General features: G+C 53.6%; 1 protein-coding gene across 1 annotated transcript in view; it reads left to right on the top strand.

Moving 5' to 3' along the window:
• The window catches only part of SPTBN4 (spectrin beta, non-erythrocytic 4), a 73,009-nt gene that overhangs the window by 52,198 nt on the left and 642 nt on the right, over positions 1-20,169 (top strand). The window contains exons 20-34 of the mRNA XM_047079177.1: positions 3,320-3,544; positions 4,530-4,619; positions 7,174-7,452; positions 7,545-7,675; positions 8,552-8,756; positions 9,145-9,525; positions 10,657-10,901; positions 13,839-13,977; positions 14,071-14,155; positions 14,534-14,730; positions 15,303-15,922; positions 16,938-17,007; positions 17,626-17,918; positions 19,081-19,254; positions 19,405-19,447. Of these exons, the coding sequence (XP_046935133.1) occupies positions 3,320-3,544; positions 4,530-4,619; positions 7,174-7,452; positions 7,545-7,675; positions 8,552-8,756; positions 9,145-9,525; positions 10,657-10,901; positions 13,839-13,977; positions 14,071-14,155; positions 14,534-14,730; positions 15,303-15,922; positions 16,938-17,007; positions 17,626-17,918; positions 19,081-19,254; positions 19,405-19,447 (3,177 nt within the window). The remainder of the gene's footprint in view (positions 1-3,319; positions 3,545-4,529; positions 4,620-7,173; positions 7,453-7,544; positions 7,676-8,551; positions 8,757-9,144; positions 9,526-10,656; positions 10,902-13,838; positions 13,978-14,070; positions 14,156-14,533; positions 14,731-15,302; positions 15,923-16,937; positions 17,008-17,625; positions 17,919-19,080; positions 19,255-19,404; positions 19,448-20,169) is intronic.

Raw genomic sequence — 20,169 nt, 5'->3', positions numbered from 1 at the left:
TGAGCCACCCAGGCGCCTGTGCCTTATGGTTATTTTAATTTGCATTTCCCTTAACATTGAAGGAGGCTAAACATCTTTCTGTGTGTTTAATGACCAACTGTCCTTCTGTAACCTTTGCTCACATTTACAGGGAAGGATTCACATTAAATGAGTGTTCAAAATATGTGGCATTCTTGCAGAAGTAGAAAAGTGTCAGTCCTGTAATTATCCCATCTCAGTTCACACAGCCGCTTGGTGGGCAGGTTATGGAGGGGTTTTGATCTAGTGGAGAACTAGAATTTGTAACCTTAACATTTCAGATTATATGTGTTTCCAGAATTCGAATGCATTTTGATTTTCTACACATTGCTGCAGTGATTTTCTTAGTGAAAAGGGTTTTGGAGTGACTATTTTACTTTGCTTTGATTTCTGCAGCATGTAATTATGCCTTTTGAAATTCCTTTTGGATGGTTTCGACTTGTTATAACGTTTGATTTTTATCCATTTTTATGGCTCCTACAGATTGTTAACTGTATCAGCTGGGACTCAAGGGTGCAGTTCATAGAACTTCAAACCACATTGACTTGGGCTAAAGGGGAGGTTCTTGGCTCACCTAGCTGAAAAATCCAGCGGGTATGCAGCTGTAGGCATGGCTGGATCAGTTACTCAAATTATGACCTGGGCAATCTGTCTCTTTTTCTGGGACCTGCTTTCTTCTGTGTTGGCCTCCTTGTCCGGGAGTCTGTTCCTTCCTGGTGGCAACTTGGCCCCCAGCACCCCGGGCATATGTTCTAACAGCTAAGGGACCCCATGGGAAAGAGAGCACCTGCCTGAGCTCACTCGCTTTTCCCGCAAAAGTGGGAAGAGTTTTCATTGGCTGATCTTAGGTCACATGCCATCTGTTACCCAATCCCTGTGGCCAGGATGGTTGGTTTCAGTGTTCTGATTGGCTAGGTTGGGTCATGTGGCCACCCTTGGAGCTCAAGGTTCTTTTAGTCCCTCAGGAAGCTCAGGTCTGAGAGCAGGATTTGAGGTGCTGCAGAGGAAAGGGTGAATGGTGGGCTGGCAAAATCAACAGCTCTGCATTACCGAACTTTGGAACAAAAAGTCTTCACTTGATTCTTGGGTCTTGAGTATTGAGTTGCAGTCATTTGCTCTAATCTGTTACCACTTAATTTCATTATTGTTTTGCTTTCTTTTATGGCTTTCCCCCATCTGTTTAGAGTCACACAAGTAATAAATTAATATATTCTTTTGGTAAAAGATCTTACTAACCTAGAAGTCTTCAGTAAGACGTAAAGTCTCCCTTAACCATGCCTCTCATTCCCGCACCCAAAGGAAACCTCAGTTATGATTTGGTGTGCATCCTCCTGGACCTCTTTCTGTGCACTCATTCACTACCTGCATGGATTTTTACTGTTTTTAATTTTTTAATGCTTAAATTTTTTAATAATTATATTTTATGGCTCAGACATCAAAAGCTGTACAAAAAATCCTATGCAACAAGTCTCTCCTTCACCCCTGCCCCATTCATGGAGTTCTTGTCTCCCCAATAGGTACCATCTGTGATTAATTTCTTGTTTATTCCAGGGAATCGTTATGCATGTGCAACCCGTGACAAATGTAATATATTCAAATGTGTGTTCTAAGTTGCTTTTTTCTGTTAACAGTAAATCTTGACCATTATTCCATACTGATGTGGATTTGTTTAACCATTTCATTCTTGATGGGCATCGTGTTTGTTTCTAATTTTTTCCCATTATAAACTCTGCTACGATGTGATCCTTGGACAAACAGTTACAATGAACATCCTGGGACAAACATCTTTGTGCACATGTGCCAGTATTTCTTTAGTTACATTCCTAGAAGGGCAAGTGCAAATGCTGGGTCAAAACGTATGCACATTTTTTTTTTTTTTTTTTTTTACATTTTGATAGGACTTGCCAAATTGCCTTCCAAAAAGGCTCTACTAATTTGCACCACCACCGACCGACAGTGGCTGAGTGTGCCTGACCGTCCCTCTGCATCTTCGCCAATACTAGATATTATCCTCCCCTTACATGTTTGCCAATCTGGTGAATAGGGAAAGATACTTTGTTTTAAATTGTATTTTCCTGCTGATTAGTGAGACTGGGCATCTTTTCGGGTGCTTAGTCTGTCTTCTGTGTTTGCCTTTTCACTGGGAGAAGTGCCTGTTCACATTGGGCCAGCCTTTGTCTTTGGCATTGAACAAATCACAACTGAAGACCTTCTACATGGCAGACACTGTTCTAGGTGCTCAGGAATACACAGGCCAATTGACACAAACCCTGCCCTCATGAAGCTCCCATTCTAGAAGCCGGAGACCGATAAAAAAAAAAAAAAAAAAACCTCAAATAAAGACAGAATTATCTGATGGTGGTAAGTGGAGACAAAGGAAGCAGGGAGAAGGGGAATTCTCTGACTGTCAAAGAAACTAGCTCCTTGTTCTAATATGTGTTAAATATTTTTTTCAGGTGGTCACTTGCCTTCCAACTACATTTAGAAATTTTGGTTGATGCAAAAGTATTTTATGTGGCCAAATTTATAAATCTTTCCCTTTATGATTTTTTTTTTTTTTTTGCTTGGAAAGATTTTCTCCATCCTAAGATTATAAAAGCATTTGCCCAGGTTTTCTTCTCTGCCTTATGGATTTACTTATTCCATTTAAGTCTTTAATCCATCTGGAATTGTTTTCAGCACAAAGAGCAAGGAAGGGATCCAGCTAAACTGGTTAGCCAGTTGGCCCATGACCACTCATTGAATAATCCATCTTTTCTTTGGAGATTTGAAATGGCATCTATAAAATGTATGAATTCTCCAGTGTATTTGGGTCTGCTTTTGCACTTTCTGTCTACCCCTATGGCATACCAGCCATTTAAATCACTATAATGTTGTATTTATGACGTTTGGAAAGGTTGGCTCTTTTGGACAAGTTACCTAACTTCTCTGGGCCTCAGTTTCCACCTCTGTAAAGTAGGGTGGAAATTTGAAGGGTTGTTCTGACAATTAACGAATTAGTGGGCCGCTTTAGTCCAGGGGGGCAGGTAAGCCTCTTTGAGAAAATAATGTTTGAACTGAAATCTGATTGACAAGGCAGAGCATGCCTGGTAGGGGGAATAGCAAAGGCAAAGGCCCTGAGGCAGGAACTTGTTTAATGTGTGGCAGCATCAGCGAGGAGGGTAGCGCTTCTGGAGGGCAAGGGCCCAGTGAAATGGTGCCTCGTGGTGACGGGTTTGGCCGTCACCATGAAGGTCCTGGAGAGCCGCGGCAGGATGGGGAGGGAGGGTGGAGCCCGTTGTCTCTGCCCCTGTCCCCACAGTCGATGGAGTCGCAGGTGGAGGAGTGGTACCGCGAGGTGGGAGAGTTGCAGGCGCAGACCGCGGCGCTGCCCCTGGAGCCGGCCAGCAAGGAGCTGGTGGGCGAGCGGCAGAACGCGGTGGGCGAGCGCTTGGTGCGCCTGCTCGAGCCCTTGCAGGAGCGCCGCCGCCTGCTGCTCGCCTCCAAGGAGCTGCACCAGGTGGCGCACGACCTCGACGACGAGCTGGTGAGGACCGGCACGGGGACGGGGCGGGACCGGGGTAACCGGGAGGTGAGGGTTGCGCGGATGGGGCGGGTTAGGAGGCCACAGGCGAGCCGGCGAGCCAGCGGGGGAGTGGAGGTTGGGAGTGGGGGCGAGGCCGTGGGACCTTGGCGAGTTCAAGGGTGGAGCTGACTGGGAGACCTACCGACTGACACCGCGCTAGACCCAGTCACTCAATCCTTCCCTTACTCATTCACTCGTTCACTTATCCACGCATTTATTCATTCACCTTTTCCACCCTCACTTACTCTCATTCCTTGATTTATTCATGAAGCCATTTAGTTGTTCACTGACTCATCCTTTATTCCTTCCCTCGCTGATTTATTACTATCCATTTATTCGCTCGCCCCTCATTCATTCATTTTCGCACTTAGTCACTCACTTCCTCATTTGCTCATTCGTTCATTTACTCACGCATTTGCTCATTCACTTGGTCGTTATGGGCCCAGCTCTGGGCTTGGATGATAATGCAGTCACGGGGGTGACCAAGACGGACCCCATTCCTGCCCATAGAGGGCTCAAGAGTCCAAGGGGGGTGGGGCGGGGAGACAGAGCTCTCTCCAGACAGTGACAATCCAGGGTGATTAGGGCTGTTATGAGGAAGTTAGGAGGCAGCTGGCCAAGGTCCAGAGTCAGGGAGGGTTTCCTAGAGGAGGGGATGTCTGAGTGGAGACAGGAAGGAAGAGTCCCAGTGAGCCCACTGAGGGAGCAGGAAGGGAATTCCAGGAAGCAAGACGTGCCTGTGCAGAGGACAGAGGTAAGCACGAACCTGGCTTGAGTGCATGCAGAGAGCAAAGCAGAGTATGTCAAGAGAAGGGGCCAAAGATGTGACCAAGACTCTTTGGTGAGGAAGGGCCTTAGATACTGTGCCGGTGGCTTCCAGTTGAATTGGAATGCAGGGGTCCTTGGGTGCATTCTCCCCTTGACCTGCTCCCTGTATCCTCCCCAGGCATGGGTCCAGGAGCGACTGCCACTGGCCATGCAGACCGAGCGAGGCAGTGGTTTGCAGGCTGTCCAACAGTGCATCAAAAAGAACCAGGTGAGCAGAGCCAGGGTGAGGGTGTGGGTTAGGACACATCTGGATATGAGAGAAAACAGGTCCAAGTGGTTAAGGCCCCAAAAAGGAAATTCGCTGGCTCTTGTGATGGGGAAGACTGTGATGGACAGCAGGTATAGATGCATCCAGGTACTTCCGTGATGTCATGAATCTCTCAACATGGTGTGAGTGTGGGTGTGTGGGTGTATGTTTCTGTGGTAGCTTTGTTCTCAGGGTCAGCTCTTCTCCCCTGGTAGCGAAAGACCTCCAACAGATTCAAGTGTACATCCCACCAGTAAAACTGAAGAGGACTTCTCTCTCTCAATATTTTCAGCAATAGTCCCAGGGATAAACTCTCCCTGGCCGAGCTTGAGTCCCATACCCATCCCCGAACTAATCATGGTGGCCAGGGATTTGTCTGCTCTGTTGGCCTGGTCTGGACTCAGGGCCCACTCTTGGAACCTGCAGGTGGAGTCAGCCTTAATCACCTGGGCTGAGATTGAGGCAAGGGGGTTCCTCAAAGGAAAGCCAGGGTCCCACGAGTAACAGTGAGAAGCATGGCTGTTGGGCAAGGACAAAGAAAAACAACAGTAGATGAGAACCCAAACCACCCACAGGGAGAAAGGACGAGCTAATCAGTGGGAGAGCGCCGACTCCCCAGCTGATCAAGGTGGGGGTGCTTTTGAGCCCCAAAGAGCTCTCTGGATCTCTGTTCACTTCTCCGGGCCTTAGTTCCACATCTAAATTTTCAAATCACTTAGCCGAAGGACTCTTCAGTCAAAGCAACTCAGTCAAAGCCTAGTGTAAGACACATAAAAGAGGAATACTACGACTACCGATAATAATTACACATGGATTAAAAGACTTACTGTGTGCCAAGTGCCGTCCTAGGGGGGTATGTTGGTTGTTTAATTTAATCCTCACAGTAACCCTACCAGCTATTCTCATTACCCCCTTTACCAAAGAATATGGGTTGGGAGAATGGGCACTGAGAGATGGAGGGGAGGTGGGTTTACAAATTATTCTCAAAAGTTTGTGACCACGCTGCACAGATGGAGGGTTTTTTTAGATTTCGTTCTTCTTCTTCTTTTTAAGTTTATTTATTTTGAGAGAGAGAGAGAGAGAGAGAGCAAGCTCATGAGCAGGGGAGGGGCAGGGAGAAGGGAGGGGAGAGACAATCCCAAGCAGGTTCCACTTAGCATGGAGCCCGACTCTGGGCTCAATCCCACAACCACGAGATCATGGCCCGAGCTGACATCAAGAGTTGGACACTTGGGGCGCCTGGGTGGCTCAGTCAGTTAGGCAGCCGACTTCGGTTCAGGTCATGATCTCACGGTGCGTGAGTTCAAGTCCCGTGTCGGGCTCTGTGCTGACAGCTCAGAGCCTGGAGCCTGTTTCAGATTCTGTGTCTCCCTCTCTCTGACCCTCCTCCATTCATGCTCTGTCTCTCTCTGTCTCAAAAAAAAATAAACGTTTAAAAAATATATATATATATATATATATATAAACTCTCTAAAAAAAAAAAAAAAGAGTTGGATGCTTAGCCAACTGAGCCACCCAGGCGCCCCAGCTTTCGTGTCTCTGTTTCGATGAACACACTCTTGGCCGTTGACAGTGTTGAGGACAAGCAGAACTGGCCTGTCCTTTTCACGGTTGAGGCAAGCAGTCAAGTGCACTTCGTGCTTAACGCTGGGGGAGCTCAGCTGTGCGTGCACAAGAGTGCTGGACATTCAGGAGCTGTTGGACGAGTGATAGCAGTTGGTACTGATTGAGCACCTACTGCATACCAGGCACAGTTCTGAGTGCGCCATAGTAACAACCCCACAAGGTGGATGTTAGGGCCACCACCAGCCATGTGCAGTTGGCAAGTTCCTCAACACCACCCGCCCCCCCCCCTGCTGCCGTGCCTTGGCTTCCCCATCTGTAAAGTGAGATAGAATGAAGTCAGACTCCTGGGGCTGCCATGAGGACCAGATGAGCTGCTACATCGTGCAGAGCGCTTGCTTGGCAAAGTAGCAGGTAGCAAGTGCTCAGTGTCCACAAGTATTATCTCCATTTGCAACTTGAGGAAACTGAGGCACAGAAGCCAAGGAGGGCACACGGCAAGTGCAGAGCTGCTTGAGGGGGAACCTTGGAGGGTGATGGAAGTGTTCCACATCCTGCGCTGGGTACACGGTGTACCCACGTGTAAAAAGATTTGCACACTTCACTGCCCGTGAGTTAGACAGCCACTGCCCCTAAGCAACCTGATTCGCAGCCTGTTTCAACCATTAGAGGGTATCTGACACCACCAGGCGGCTTGGTTGAGAGCACAGTCTCTGGGGCCAGCGTCCTGTGCTCAAGTCCTGTCACCCCCTTACTAATTGCTTGTTTTCCCACCTGCAACATGGGGGTGTGAGTGAGCGAGTTACAGCAAACTGCTTCCGTGGTACCTGGCACAAGGTGGAGGGCTATCTGCGGGGCGGGGGTTCTGATGCCCTCCATGGGCTGTGCGCACGCGGTCCTGCCGGGCCTCGGAAAGCCCCTCTCCACCCACACCCCCACCTCCCGCCCCCAGGGCCTGCGACGGGAGATCCAGGCGCACGGGCCGCGGCTGGAGGAGGTGCTGGAGCGCGCGGGCACGCTGGCCTCGCTGCGTAGCCCGGAGGCGGAGGCCGTGCGCCGAGGTCAGGAGCAGCTGCAGGGCGCCTGGGCCGGCCTGCGGGAGGCGGCGGAGCGGCGGCAGCAGGTGCTGGACGCCGCCTTCCAGGTGGAGCAGTACTACTTCGACGTGGCGGAGGTGGAGGCGTGGCTGGGCGAGCAGGAGCTGCTCATGATGAGTGAGGACAAGGGCAAGGTGCGCCCGGGCTGGGGGGTGCGGGGGACCTGGGGGCTCTGGAGCCCGGGGCCGGCCGCTGCCGCCTCATCGCGGGCGCCGTGTGCCCCCAGGACGAACAGAGCACCCTGCAGCTGCTCAAGAAGCACCTGCAGCTGGAGCAGGGCGTGGAGAACTACGAGGAAAGCATCGCGCAGCTGTCGCGCCAGTGCCGGGCGCTATTGGAGATGGGGCACCCGGACAGGTGGGCGGACGGGGGCGGGGGGGGGGGGATTGGGGTCAGGCAGGGGCGGAGCCAGTTCTTAAGGAATGGCCCAGCAGAGTCTGAAGCTTCGCTGGTGGAAATTGGGACACGGTCCCAAATTGGACATTGGGGTGGGAGGGGCCCTCACTGCCCCGAGCTGGAGCCCTCGGATTTCAGCACGTGGTTGGGGCCCCGGATGGAGGGGCAGTGCCCAGGGATGGTTGAGAGGGTGGGGCCAGGGGTACTGGAATTTGAGTGTAGGGATGCGAGGTGATGCCTCAGACTGAGGAGAGAAGGAAGAGCTCAAGACAGGGAAGGGCCTTCTTTCCACCCAGTGTCTGGGAAGTGTCCAGAAGGACAGAAAACCCTGGAGTGCTGTGATTGGGTGTAGCCTGAGACCTCCTGGGTGGCCAGGTGTATGGCCTCCCTAAGGTCAGGAGTAGGGGCCATCTCTGGGAGGCCTGGACGAGGGTTGGGACCTGAGAGGGGGCCCAGGGTTAGACCTCTGCCCTCCTGAGCCAGGAGATGGACTGGAGGTGAGGTGCCTTGGCTGGGGACCCAAGTAGGGAGTCGGGAGCCCCGCCCAGGTCACTGGAGGGGCAGGGGGTGGGACCACAGAGAAGATGGGGGGGGGCAGTGAGCTTGTCAAGCTTAGGGAGGCGGTTTCCCCTGAGCGCTGAGATGCAAGTATTGGGTTCGCTGAATCCGAGTCTTGCAGAAAACAGAAGCCCCTGCGAAGGAGTCCGAGCAGGTGCTACTGTGGCCGAAGGTTCAGAGGAAACACAGCCCTGCCCTGAGAGGGGGGTGGCAGGGGGTCACAGCTCTGTCCTGAAGTCTCGGGGGGCTCCATCCCTGCCCCTCCGTGTCCCCCATCAGCGAGCAGATCAGCCGTCGGCAGTCTCAGGTGGACCGCCTGTATGTGGCACTCAAGGAGCTGGGCGAAGAGCGCAGGGTGAGCCTGGAGCAGCAGTACTGGCTGTACCAGCTCAGCCGCCAGGTGGACGAGCTCGAGCACTGGATCGCGGAGAAGGAGGTGGTGGCCGGTTCCCCTGAGCTTGGCCAGGACTTTGAGCACGTCACGGTGAGCACCACCAGTCATAACATTAATACCCGCGGCGACGGCGTATGCTCCTAAGGTTCTCTGGGCCTCAGCTTCCCCAGCTCGAATCCGAGGATGATCATAGCACCCACCTTTTGGCTCTTTTGTGAGCCCCAAGAATTTACCAGAATGTAAGGCACTTAGGACAATACCCAGCACACACGGTGCCCAAGATGGCGTCAGTTACTGTCATCGGATTATTTTTCTTGCTGCTGTTATTGCTACAGAGCAAGTGCTCGATGAGCATTTGATCTTGCTTTTTCTCGTGACCGTCATCATCATCGTTACTATTATTACTCTTACACGGTACAAGGGGTGGAGGGGGCTTGTGTGTAAAGGGCCTTGGCCCATGCTGTGTTCCTGGTGGCAGGTGCTGCAGGAGAAATTCTCCGAGTTCGCCAGTGAGACGGGCACGGCAGGGCGGGAGCGGCTGGCGGCCGTGAACCAGATGGTGGATGAGCTGATTGAGTGCGGCCACACGGCGGCGGCCACCATGGCTGAGTGGAAGGACGGGCTGAACGAGGCCTGGGCCGAGCTGCTGGAGCTTATGGGCACAAGGGCTCAGCTGCTGGCCGCCTCTCGGGAGCTGCATAAGTTCTTCAGCGATGCCCGAGAGCTTCAGGGTCAGATCGAGGAGAAGCGGAGGCGACTGCCCCGTCTGACCGCCCCACCTGAGCCGAGACCCAGCGCCAGCTCCATGCAGCGGACCCTGCGGGCCTTTGAGCATGACCTGCAGCTCCTCGTGTCCCAGGTGGGGTGCCGGTGGCCAAGAGGGGAGGTGGGAGGGCCTGGACAGCATGGCCAAGGCATGTTGGGCTGCAGAGCAGGCGAAAGTCAGGCTGTAGAACAGATCGACATTAGACAGTAGAACAGATGAAAACAGACCACAGAACGGAGAAGCCAGATGATGGGGCAGGCAGAAAACCGCCTGATTGCTTGGTGCGTAGAACTCAGGCAGTGTGGGGGGAAAGGTGGTACAGAATATCTGATAGAAATCAGACAGTTTCTCCAATGGCAGGGGTTCTCCTAGAAACGGTGAAGGGAATCTTTTCCAAATCCACATGGAGAGCCTAAAGGAAATTTCAGAGGGTTAAGAGAAATTTGGCCCTGGGGCAGATAGAAATTTGATAGGTCTCGGATGGTATCCTATGATTTTCCTGCAAGAACTTTGATGGGAGTGGGTTTCATGGAAATGACAATGGAGCTGTTAGACTGTCAGACTGTTAGAAATCAAGCAGAGAGACTGATAGTGATTAGGCAGTGGATCTGATAGAAATATGGTGGTCACTCCAAAAGAAGTCAGGCGGCTGAACCAATAGGGAGTGAGTGGCTGGTCTGGTAGAACTCACATGGCAGAGCCGATAGAAATTGAGTAGGAGACCCAATAGTAACTGAATAACCATTCTGAAGGAACTTGGGCAGTAGGTAGTGAGTCTGGAAAAAAAAAAAAACTGAGTGAAGAAAAAAATGGACAGTATGTCTACTCAACATCAGGGTGGAAAGAGGTTTCCTGAAGGAAATCAGATCGGTCTGTACTGAGGTAGAGGAAGACCCAGTGGAAGTAGGGCTCTCAGACCAAAAGAAATCAGGCAGCGGACTGAAAGAAACCTGGTCATAGGTCCAAAAGCAGTCAGAACGCAGGTGAGTCAATGACAAACAGGCAGCAGACGTGAGTGAAACATGGTATGGGTCTAAAAAGCAATCAGAAAGTGGGCAACCCAAACAGAAATCAGGCAGCGGATAAGGGGGGGAGACCCAGTTGTGGGATCACAAGGGTGGCGGCTCATTACACCTGGCCATCCGAGGCGGGGCGGGGCCCGGATCCAGGGGGCGGGGCCTGGCTCCCGAGGAGGGCCGGCGCTGGACCTGGCATGCCCCGCAGGTACGGCAGCTGCAGGAGGGGGCAGCCCAGCTGCGGACGGTGTACGCGGGTGAGCACGCAGAGGCCATCGCCAGCCGGGAGCAGGAGGTGCTGCAGGGCTGGAAGGAGCTGCTGGCAGCCTGTGAAGACGCCCGCCTGCACGTCAGCTCCACGGCCGACGCGCTGCGATTCCACAGCCAGGCCCGTGACCTGCTCTCCTGGATGGACGGCATCGCCGGCCAGATTGGGGCAGCTGACAAGCCCAGGTGCCCCTCATCCCACCTCGGGCTCCCTACCTGCCTCTGGGCACCACCCCCCTCCCCGCCACAGCCCATCGGCAGTCCCCTTCCCTGAAGAAATCTCAATACCCAACTGCCAGGCACTGGAGGAAATGCTTCATGTGTGCTATGATCCCTTGTCAGGCCTGGCCTTGGCAGCTCAGGGCATCCTCTTGCCTTCTGGCCTTCCCAGTTGCCCACTGCTGCCCTCTCTGTGTCACATCATGGAGTGGGCTGCAGCCAGGATAGGGAAAGCAAGGTGTGGGACTGCATTTGTGGCTTAACCTAGTGGGTGGAGGGCACTGATTTATTGCTGACCTGACACTTCAAAGTGAGCGGCCAACAGAAACCCATCCCACGGTGATGGGGACCCAAGGGCTTTCCATCACTTGGCCCCAGAAGTTGCAGTCGCTGAAGAGGAGAGAAAGATCACATGGGAGGTTTCAGGGACTAAACCTGCACTCCCATCTGTCAGCCCAGGAGCCCTAACCTGTCTGCGGGGGAGGCTGGGAAATGTAGTTCAGCAGCGTGTCCAGGAAGACAGGGATTTGGAGAGTGGTGATTCTGACTGTGAGGCCTTGCCTGCGTTCATTTACTCAGCAAATATTTCTTGAATGCCTACTGTGCGTGGATGGTTGCAAGACCAAGCTGCTTCCCTGATGCTGCTTACATTCTGAGCATAGAAGCAGGCAACAAATAAATGAAAAAGCACCTAATATTATTTCAGGTAGTAATAAGCGCTCGGAAGACAAAGCAAGGTAAGGGGATGAGGTGCTAGCTGGCAAGGCCTCTGTGAGGATGTGATGTTTGAATGGAGGCCTAAAGGAAGTGATGGTGAGTCAGGTAAAGTTTGGGGGAAGTGATGGTGAGTTGGGTAAAGTTTGGGGGAAGTGATGGTGAGTTGGGTAAAGTTTTTTTTTTTGGAGGGGGTGGGGAAGAGTTTTCCAGGTGGAAGGATCAGCAAGTGCAAAGACCCCGAGGTAGGTTGTATTTTGAGGAGGAGCTAGACAATCATTATGGTTGGATGGAGTGAGTGGGGGTGGGGGAGAGTAGAGACTGGTAGCAAATGAGCTGGGAGGGGCAATAGGGCATGGTGAGGAGTTTGCCTTTTTCCCTGAGTTGGGAGCTGTGGGAGACTTCACCGCAGGGGAGTGATGTGATATGAGGTGCATTTGAGAAAGATTACTCCAGATGCCTTGTGGGAAAAGGAGTACAGAGAACAGGGGTAGAAACAGGTGCACCAGCCAGGAGGCTGCTGCTATAATCCAGGTGAGAGATGATGGGGGTTTGGTTCAGTGTGATGGTTGTAGAGATGGGGAGAAGTTATTCATTTTAGGAATTAAAAAAAAAATGTTTATTAGGAAAAATTTCAAATGTACACAGAAGTCATGATAACAGTACAGTGAACCCCCACGCAGAGAATGAACACCCATCAACATTTGGCCCACCTTGTTTCATCTGTGTGCTCCCCAACTCCCCCTCCACCCCTTGCTGAGTTCTTTTAATACAAAATCTCAGAGGTGTCACAGCATTTCACAGTGTGTGTTTTAAAGTTATAGATGTCCGGTCTGACTGATGAATTAGCTTCAGGGGCTGAGAGAAAAAGAGGAGTCAATGGATGAATGGGTGAATTTACTGAGATGGAGAACTTCAGAGGAGGGCACTTTTGGGAAATAGATCATTCCAGACGTACTAAGTCTTAGGCGGGAATCATTATAATTCAGGATCTTCAGAAGTAAGTTTGGCTGTATTAAGTCTTACAAAGCTATGCTTGCTGACTGGGGGAACCTTCAGAGATTTGGAGTTTGTTTCGGCATAGGATAGCTGAGAACAGCACTGTCCAGTAGATACATAATGCAAGCCACAGATGTGAGCCACATATATAATTTAAGCTTTTCTTGTAAACACATCAGAAAAGTACAGGGGTGTCTGGCTGTCTCAGGCAGTAGAGCACACAACCCTTGATCTCAAGGTTGTAAGTCTGAGCCCCAGGTTGGGTGTGGAGATTACTTTAAAAAAATTTTTTTAACTCAAAAAAGTACAAAGAGGCAAGTGAAAGTTAATTTTAGTGATTCATTTTACTAACCCAAATATATATCATTTCAACATGTAGTCAGTATTAAAATTATTGAGGAGCACCTGGCTGGCTCAGTCGGTAGAGCATGCGACTCTTGATCTCAGGATCATGAGTTCGAGCCCCATGTTGGGGGGTAGAGCTTATTTTTAAAAAATTAAGAATATATTTTAATGTTTATTTATATTAGAGAGAGAGAGAGAGAGAGAGAGAGAGAGAGAGCGGGGGAGGGGCAGAGAGAGGGAGACACAGAATCCGAAGCAGGCTCCAGGCTCTGAGCTGTCAGCACAGAGCCCAATGTAGGACTTGAACTCACAAATTGTGAGATCATGATCTGAGCCAAAGTCAGGCGCTTAACCGAAATTGAGTTGCCCAGGCACCCCCAAAATATTTTTTTTTAATAAATAAAATCATTGGGCTATTTTACAGTCTTCAGAATAGGATGCGTACTTTACACTTCAACACATCTCAATTCAGACCAGCCACATTTCAAGGGCTCACTTGCTACCCAGGTCTAGCGGCTGCCTACCGTTTGGATAGCCCAGACTTGGAAAGTTCAGATCATTGGCCAGTGGAGCCTTCAGAAGCTTAGCTTTAAAAAGTTAGAAAAATTAGATCTTGACGCCTGAGGTTAGAATCACCAGAATGTGCCGTTTGAGCACCTTGGAAAAAGTTGGAGTCACTGAGTCAGTGAAGAGCTTGGCCCCTCAGCACCTGGCCTGACAAGGTGGGTGTCCTGAGATGCTACCAAACAGCTGGCTCAGGGATCTGGGTTCATCCAGGACTTGCATCCGCCATGGGGGCCTGGAGAGGCTATCTGAGGCTCAGATTCCCGCCCCCGGCCACTGTAGGGACGTGTCGTCAGTGGAGGTGCTCATGAACTACCACCAGGGCCTGAAGACTGAGCTGGAGGCACGGGTGCCTGAGCTGACAGCCTGCCAGGAGCTGGGGCGCTCTCTGCTGCTCAACAAGAGTGCCATGGCTGACGAGGTGGGAAGGGGCGCGGGGGTGCCCCTCTGCCATCTGTGCCCGTTGGGGCAGGAACCTCCCTTGACGCCTCTCCTACCCACCCACCACTCCCAGATCCAGGCACAGCTGGACAAGCTGGGAACCAGGAAGGAGGAGGTGTCAGAGAAGTGGGACCGCCATTGGGAATGGCTGCAGCAGAGTGAGTGGGGGCCCACATGCATGGGGTTCAAGGGCACAGAGATTGGCATGTTTGGAAAGGCCCAGAGGGTGACCCAGCATGCTTTGTACACCACTCATGGGTGCCCAGCAGCAAACACGATGGCCTGGGGGGCGGCGGTGGACAAGAGGACTGTCTTGCCATTGAATCTCTGGTGGTGGACACCTAGGGGAGAAGCTGGTGCCCTCAGAAATACCCCCAGCCCCTCTCATTCCTGCAGAGCCCAGAGTGGTCAGGGCTGGGATACAGGAAGCGGGAGGGTGTGGAGGGGGCGGGGTGGAGGGCCAGAGAAAACAGCCAGTGCCCTGTGAAGGGCCCACAGGTGCACCCTTCACCCTCACCCCCAATGTCTCCCCTCAGTGCTGGAAGTGCACCAATTTGCCCAGGAGGCAGTGGTGGCCGATGCCTGGCTGACAGCCCAAGAGCCGCTCCTGCAGAGCCGGGAGCTGGGCAGCAGCGTGGATGAGGTGGAACAGCTTATCCGGCGACACGAGGCTTTCCGCAAAGCGGCTGCAGCCTGGGAAGAAAGGTTCAGCTCTCTGCGGCGCCTGACCACGGTCAGCACCCAAGATCCTGCCCACCCCCCATCCCCATCCATCTATATGAGACAGACATACCGGGACTGGAACTTGGTACTCAGTGCTGGGTTGAGTGAGGGCCGAGACAGACCCTCACTGGGCTCCCAGTCTGGTGGGGGAGAGGAAGGGGACAGACCTGTCACCAGACAGTGACAGCCCAGGGCTGGGATGGGGGAAACACAAGGTGCTGTGGGAGCCCAGAGCACTTGTCCTGGCGTAGGGGGAGGCCTATCTGAGTGAGACTTGAAGAATGAGGAGAGACCCTTGTTTCAATGCCCTGGGTTAGGGGACATTCAGGAAGGAGGCAGTGAGGGTCAGAAAGTCACCTAGAGAAAGTGATTATTTAGCCGACTCTTAACACTAGATGTTTGCCAAGGAAGAAAGGAATTAAGTTCCTGGCAGGGAGAAAACATGGACGCAGGCCTGCACAGCCTTGCCTTGTCAGTAATAGAAAATATTAAACTGCATGGTGTGGGAGACAACCCAGAGGCGTCTTCCCAGACCGCCCACCCCCACGCCCCTTTACCTGACCTTGGCCCCTCCGTTCCCAGATAGAGAAACTCAAGGCGGAACAGAGCAAGCAGCCCCCGACGCCCCTGCTGGGGCGCAAGTTCTTTGGAGACCCCACGGAACTGGCGGCCAAGGCAGCGCCCCTACTGCGGCCAGGGGGCTACGAGAGGGGCTTGGAGCCCCTGGCTCGTCGGGCCTCGGACACACTGTCCGCAGAGGTGCGGACCCGGGTGGGGTACGTGCGCCAGGAGCTCAAGCCCGAGCGCCTCCAGCCGCGCATCGACCGGCTGCCGGAGATCCCGGGGAGGGTGGAGACTCCAGCCCCGCCGGCCGCACCCGAGGATGCGGCGGAGACCCCCGGGGCCCTCGCGGCGGCGGAGCAGGTCCGGCCGCGCCCAGAGCGCCAGGAGTCAGCTGATCGCGCCGAGGAGCTGCCCAGGAGGCGGCGACCGGAGCGTCAGGAATCGGCCGATCAACCCGAGGAGGCTGCGCGGAGGCGACGGCCAGAGCGGCAGGAGTCCGCGGACCACGAGGCGGCACACAGCCTCACCCTGGGCCGCTATGAGCAGATGGAGCGGCGGCGCGAGCGGCGCGAGCGGCGGTTGGAGAGACAGGAGTCCAGCGAACAGGAGATGCCTACCAGAGGAGAGCTGGCCAAGGGGTGAGGCCCTCAGGTGCCCAGGGAATGAGGGATCGGGGACACGGAGAGCTCCTGGAGCCACGCGGGCCCGTGGGGAGGGCTGCTGGGGCTCAGAACTGCTTACTGCCCTGGTACCCATTTTGCAGAGGTGCAAACAGGCTGAAGGAGAGGAGGAGAGGTGCCCATGGTCCCACAGTGGCAGTTCTGTTGGAGGAAAGGACTTAGCTACTGAGTTCTGGCCCCTGCCTAGGTGGCCCAGGCAGGGATTTTGTCCTCCCTGCACCTCAGTTTCTCTACTGGGCTAATGGTGAAACCATCTTCTAATGCTTCATCACATCACAGTCTTTCTCCGCCATTTAAACTGGGGGCTACTGTCATGTCCATTTTATGGATGGGGCAACTGAGGCTCAGAGAGGGCAAGTCGATCAGTTTGGATGAAGCAGGACTGGAACCCAGGCCTTTCAGAGTCCAGTGTTAACCAGAGCATGATGGGCAGATTGATTTTATCAGCTGTATCCCCACTAAGAGACCATTGGTCAAATATGTTTTGGAGACAATGACTTCTTGACTCCTTTTTAATTTTGCATATCATGAACGTTTGCTGAGTTCCCATTCTGTATGTGGTATGTGCTAGAGAGAGCAGTGGCCATACCAGCCTCAGCCCTGTTTGGGTGGAGATCCCAGTCCAGCGGGGGAAACAATGGATAGTGATGACCCAAAATGACCAAAGAAGTCTGAGGGGCTTGGGATCTCAGGGGGTGGGTGGGGAAAAAAGGCAGCATAATGTCCAAAGGCTTGAAGGCACCAGTTTGGATTTTTCTCTGGCTAAAACTCAAAGGAGAGGTTCTGTCCTCCAGCAGACATGTTCCAAGTACCTATGGTGTACAAGGCAAGCATCTGAGAAAGGTAGCTGAAGAAGTGAACAGGGGCCTGGCATCTCAGGCTAAGAGGTGGAGGCTCCTCCAGCCAAAACCAAGCTGGTCCCTGGGAGAGGGCGTCCCCAGTTCCATTGGGTCTTTCGGCCTCCCCCTCCCAGGAAGGCCACCCTGGCTGACATTGTGGAGCAGCTGCAGGAGAAAGAAGCAGGCCCAGGGCTCCCTGTTGGGGTAAGTTGAGCCTCAGGATGGGTGGGGGTATGGGGAACCCTCTCCTCCCAGCAGGAGTCAGAAACACCAATGCCTAGCCCTGCTTCCCGCCTCCCCCTCCCCATCTGAACCCTGCAGAGATTCTCAGGGGGTGATGGAAAGGGCCCCCAGATGCCTCCCACAAACTGAAAATCTCTCCTTAAGAAAGATAAGGCCACCAACCTAAGGAGACTCCTACTCCCCTCTACACACAGACAGACTCCACACTCTTCCCACATCTGTCCTAGACTTTCTCTAGCCCGGTGGGGGGTTCACATATCCTCACAGACAGCCACACACACACAGAGGTCCCAGATTCCTCCTACAGACAGCCGGGACATCAACGTGCCTGCACACCCACCTCCAAAGGGCTAGCGCTTTCCTCCCTAAGATCGAGAGCGATTACAAACCCAGGAGTCCTGACAGTCTCACTCCCGACACCGATGGGGCCCCTAAAAGTTGGGTCTCCAGCCCTGAGGCCCTCCCATACTCGCGTCCAAGACAGATGGGGACCCCCCCCCAGACTCGTGAGTCCCCCAGGCAGATGGCTCCAACACCCCCCCTATGGACAGCACCCCTCTTCCCCCTCCCTCCACACAGCCGTCGCTGCCTCAGCCTCGTGAGCTTCCCCCAGGCCGCCTGCCCAACGGGCTTGAGCCGCCCGAGCGGACACCTCGGCCGGACCGGCCGCGGGCACGGGACCGGCCCAAGCCGCGACGGCGGCCGCGGCCCAGAGAGGGTGGTGAGGGCGGGGGAAGCCGGCGCTCGCGCTCCGCCCCGGCCCAGGGCGGCTCCGCCCCCGCGCCTCCGCCACCGCCCACTCACACAGTGCAGCACGAGGGCTTCCTGCTGCGCAAGCGCGAGCTCGACGCTAACCGCAAGTCGTCCAACCGGTGAGCGTGTGGGCGGGGTTTTGGAAGGCGGGTCCCAAGCTCAGAGTGTCCAATAAATGAATAGATGGGCCTGGGGGTGGTACTAAACTTCCTGGAGTCCTACGGGTGGCGGGGGTAGGCGGGGCCTGAAGAGGGGCGGGGCTCCAAGGACTCGAATCTTTGAATTGGAGGAACGGGACTTAGTGTTTAGTTCGGTGGCCAAGGGGGTGGAGCTTAGGTGGGGAGCTGGACCGTAAAGGAAGAAAATATTCCAAATGTAAATAAATTGCCACCCAAACTCATAGCAACCAACTCAGGAGCTAACTATAGAGCTAATGGCAAATTGGATTTGGGGTCTAGTCTACAGGGTTCCAATGGTTTGTAAGGTGAAGCTTGGAGAGGTCATCCAACCTCTCAATGAATGGGGTGGATCCATCCTCGAAGTTTCAAATTGTTGCTGGGGTGGATGGAGAGGTCTGAAAAGGGACAGAGCCCAAGCTCTGAGGTCTGAGGTAGGGGGCACATGCAGATGTCTAAATAGCGACTTACTCTTGGAGTTCAGCTCATGTTTGTCCAACCCTTTTTTTGTCCAACCGTGAGGCAGAATCTGGGGAGAGGTGGCCAGCGAGCAGAGTGAGGCCTAGACCCAAGATGTGAAAAGGGCAAAACAGGTTGAGGTTTTGCCTTGAGGCAGTCTTTTTTCCTCGTAGTGAGGCCAAGGTGGGAATAAAGGGGCACCTTCCGTGTATTTCACTCAAGAGACTTCCTTCTCCTTTGAGGCTTTGGCCGAATAGGAGATAGGCATTTCTCATACCAGACACAAGACACAGAGATCTCCTTTCAGGGGATTCCATGGTGGGTGAAGGAGTCGGCAAGGAACACACCCAAGCAAAGGCTTATGATGAAGACAGCTTAAGTCTTGCCTTCAGGAAATTCAGTATGGGAGGGGATATGGAAGGGCAGGCCCAGCAGGGGTCAGCATAAGGCTTGGAACTGAGAGTCTTAGAGTCTCCCCTCAGCTCAGGAACATCCATAAGGAAGAGCACCCCAGACACATGGCCCAGCTAAGGCAAAGGCCCAAGAAGAAGGAAGGCTCAGGTGTTTTCAGCCATGAAAGGTATTAATGAAGAGTTCCCAGGCAGAGTGCTGTGACTCTGCCTTGAGCCCCATATCGTCACCCCAGGTCTTGGGTGAGCCTGTACTGCGTTCTCAGCAAGGGGGAGCTGGGCTTCTACAAGGACGCCAAGGGTCCGGCGTCTGGGGGCACACACGGCGGGGAGCCACTGCTCAGCCTGCACAAGGCCACCAGCGAGGTGGCTAGTGACTACAAGAAAAAGAAGCACGTCTTCAAGCTCCAGTGAGCCCCCCAATGGGCAAGGGGGAGGGATCCAAGGCCCGACTCCCCTCCTCCCCCCAGCAATACCCTGCTTCCCTGGAGGATAGTTGGTGGATGGGTGGGCCGGGCCCCTGCCCCAGATTCCCCAAGTTCTGTGTCCCCTTCCTACAGGACCCAGGATGGCAGCGAGTTTTTGCTCCAGGCTAAAGATGAGGTGAGATCTGGTCCTTTCTCTCCCCTCTCTGGACCTCAGGAGCAACCTGGCTGGCTGGTTTCTGGCCCAGAGTGATGCAACTGTGAGCCAGAAACACAAGCCAGAGTCACCAGGCTATGATGGGAAAGCCTATTGACAGGGAGAGCCCAGAGGAAGTTCCTAACCTAAGGAGGGGGGGAGGGGAGGCAGGGACCTGGAGGGCTGCCTGGAAGCCCCAGGACAAAGTCCAACCTCCTTGCCTTGGCCCCTGAAGCACCACTGGAAAGATAAAAGATGGGAGTTAGTGAAAAAATGGGATGATACAGGCAGAGAAGAACGAGAGGTGCAGAAATACAAAGCATTAACTGAGCTGGTGGAGGGTTCAAGGAGGAAGGATCCCAGAAAGGTTCCCAGGGGTAGGATCTCACAGAGCATTGTGGGCCATTTGGAGGGGGTTGGAGTTTGTCCTAAGGGCATTGGGAAGCCGTGGCAGAGTTTGAGCAAGATTGGGGGGGTAGAGGTTACAGTGATGTCTAAGAAAGATCCTTTGGCAACAATGTGCAGGGTAGACTGGGGAGAGGGAGAGAGGAGGTGTGGAGCCCAGGAGGCAACCAGGACAGGCACCCACATGTGAGGGCACAAGGCTGGCCCCCAGCCGGCCTGTGGGGAGGGGAGGAGGGAGTGGAAGAGAGTGAACAATGGGACTGAGGCTAAGGGGAGAGGTCAGGGGAGGAGCAGGCATG

This window comes from Lynx rufus, unplaced genomic scaffold (genome assembly GCF_022079265.1).
Source record: "Lynx rufus isolate CCGP_SWC_20201006 ecotype Redwood Valley unplaced genomic scaffold, mLynRuf1.p SCAF_16, whole genome shotgun sequence".
Taxonomy (NCBI): Eukaryota; Metazoa; Chordata; class Mammalia; order Carnivora; family Felidae; genus Lynx; species Lynx rufus.
This window is presented reverse-complemented; position numbering and strand designations above follow the sequence as displayed.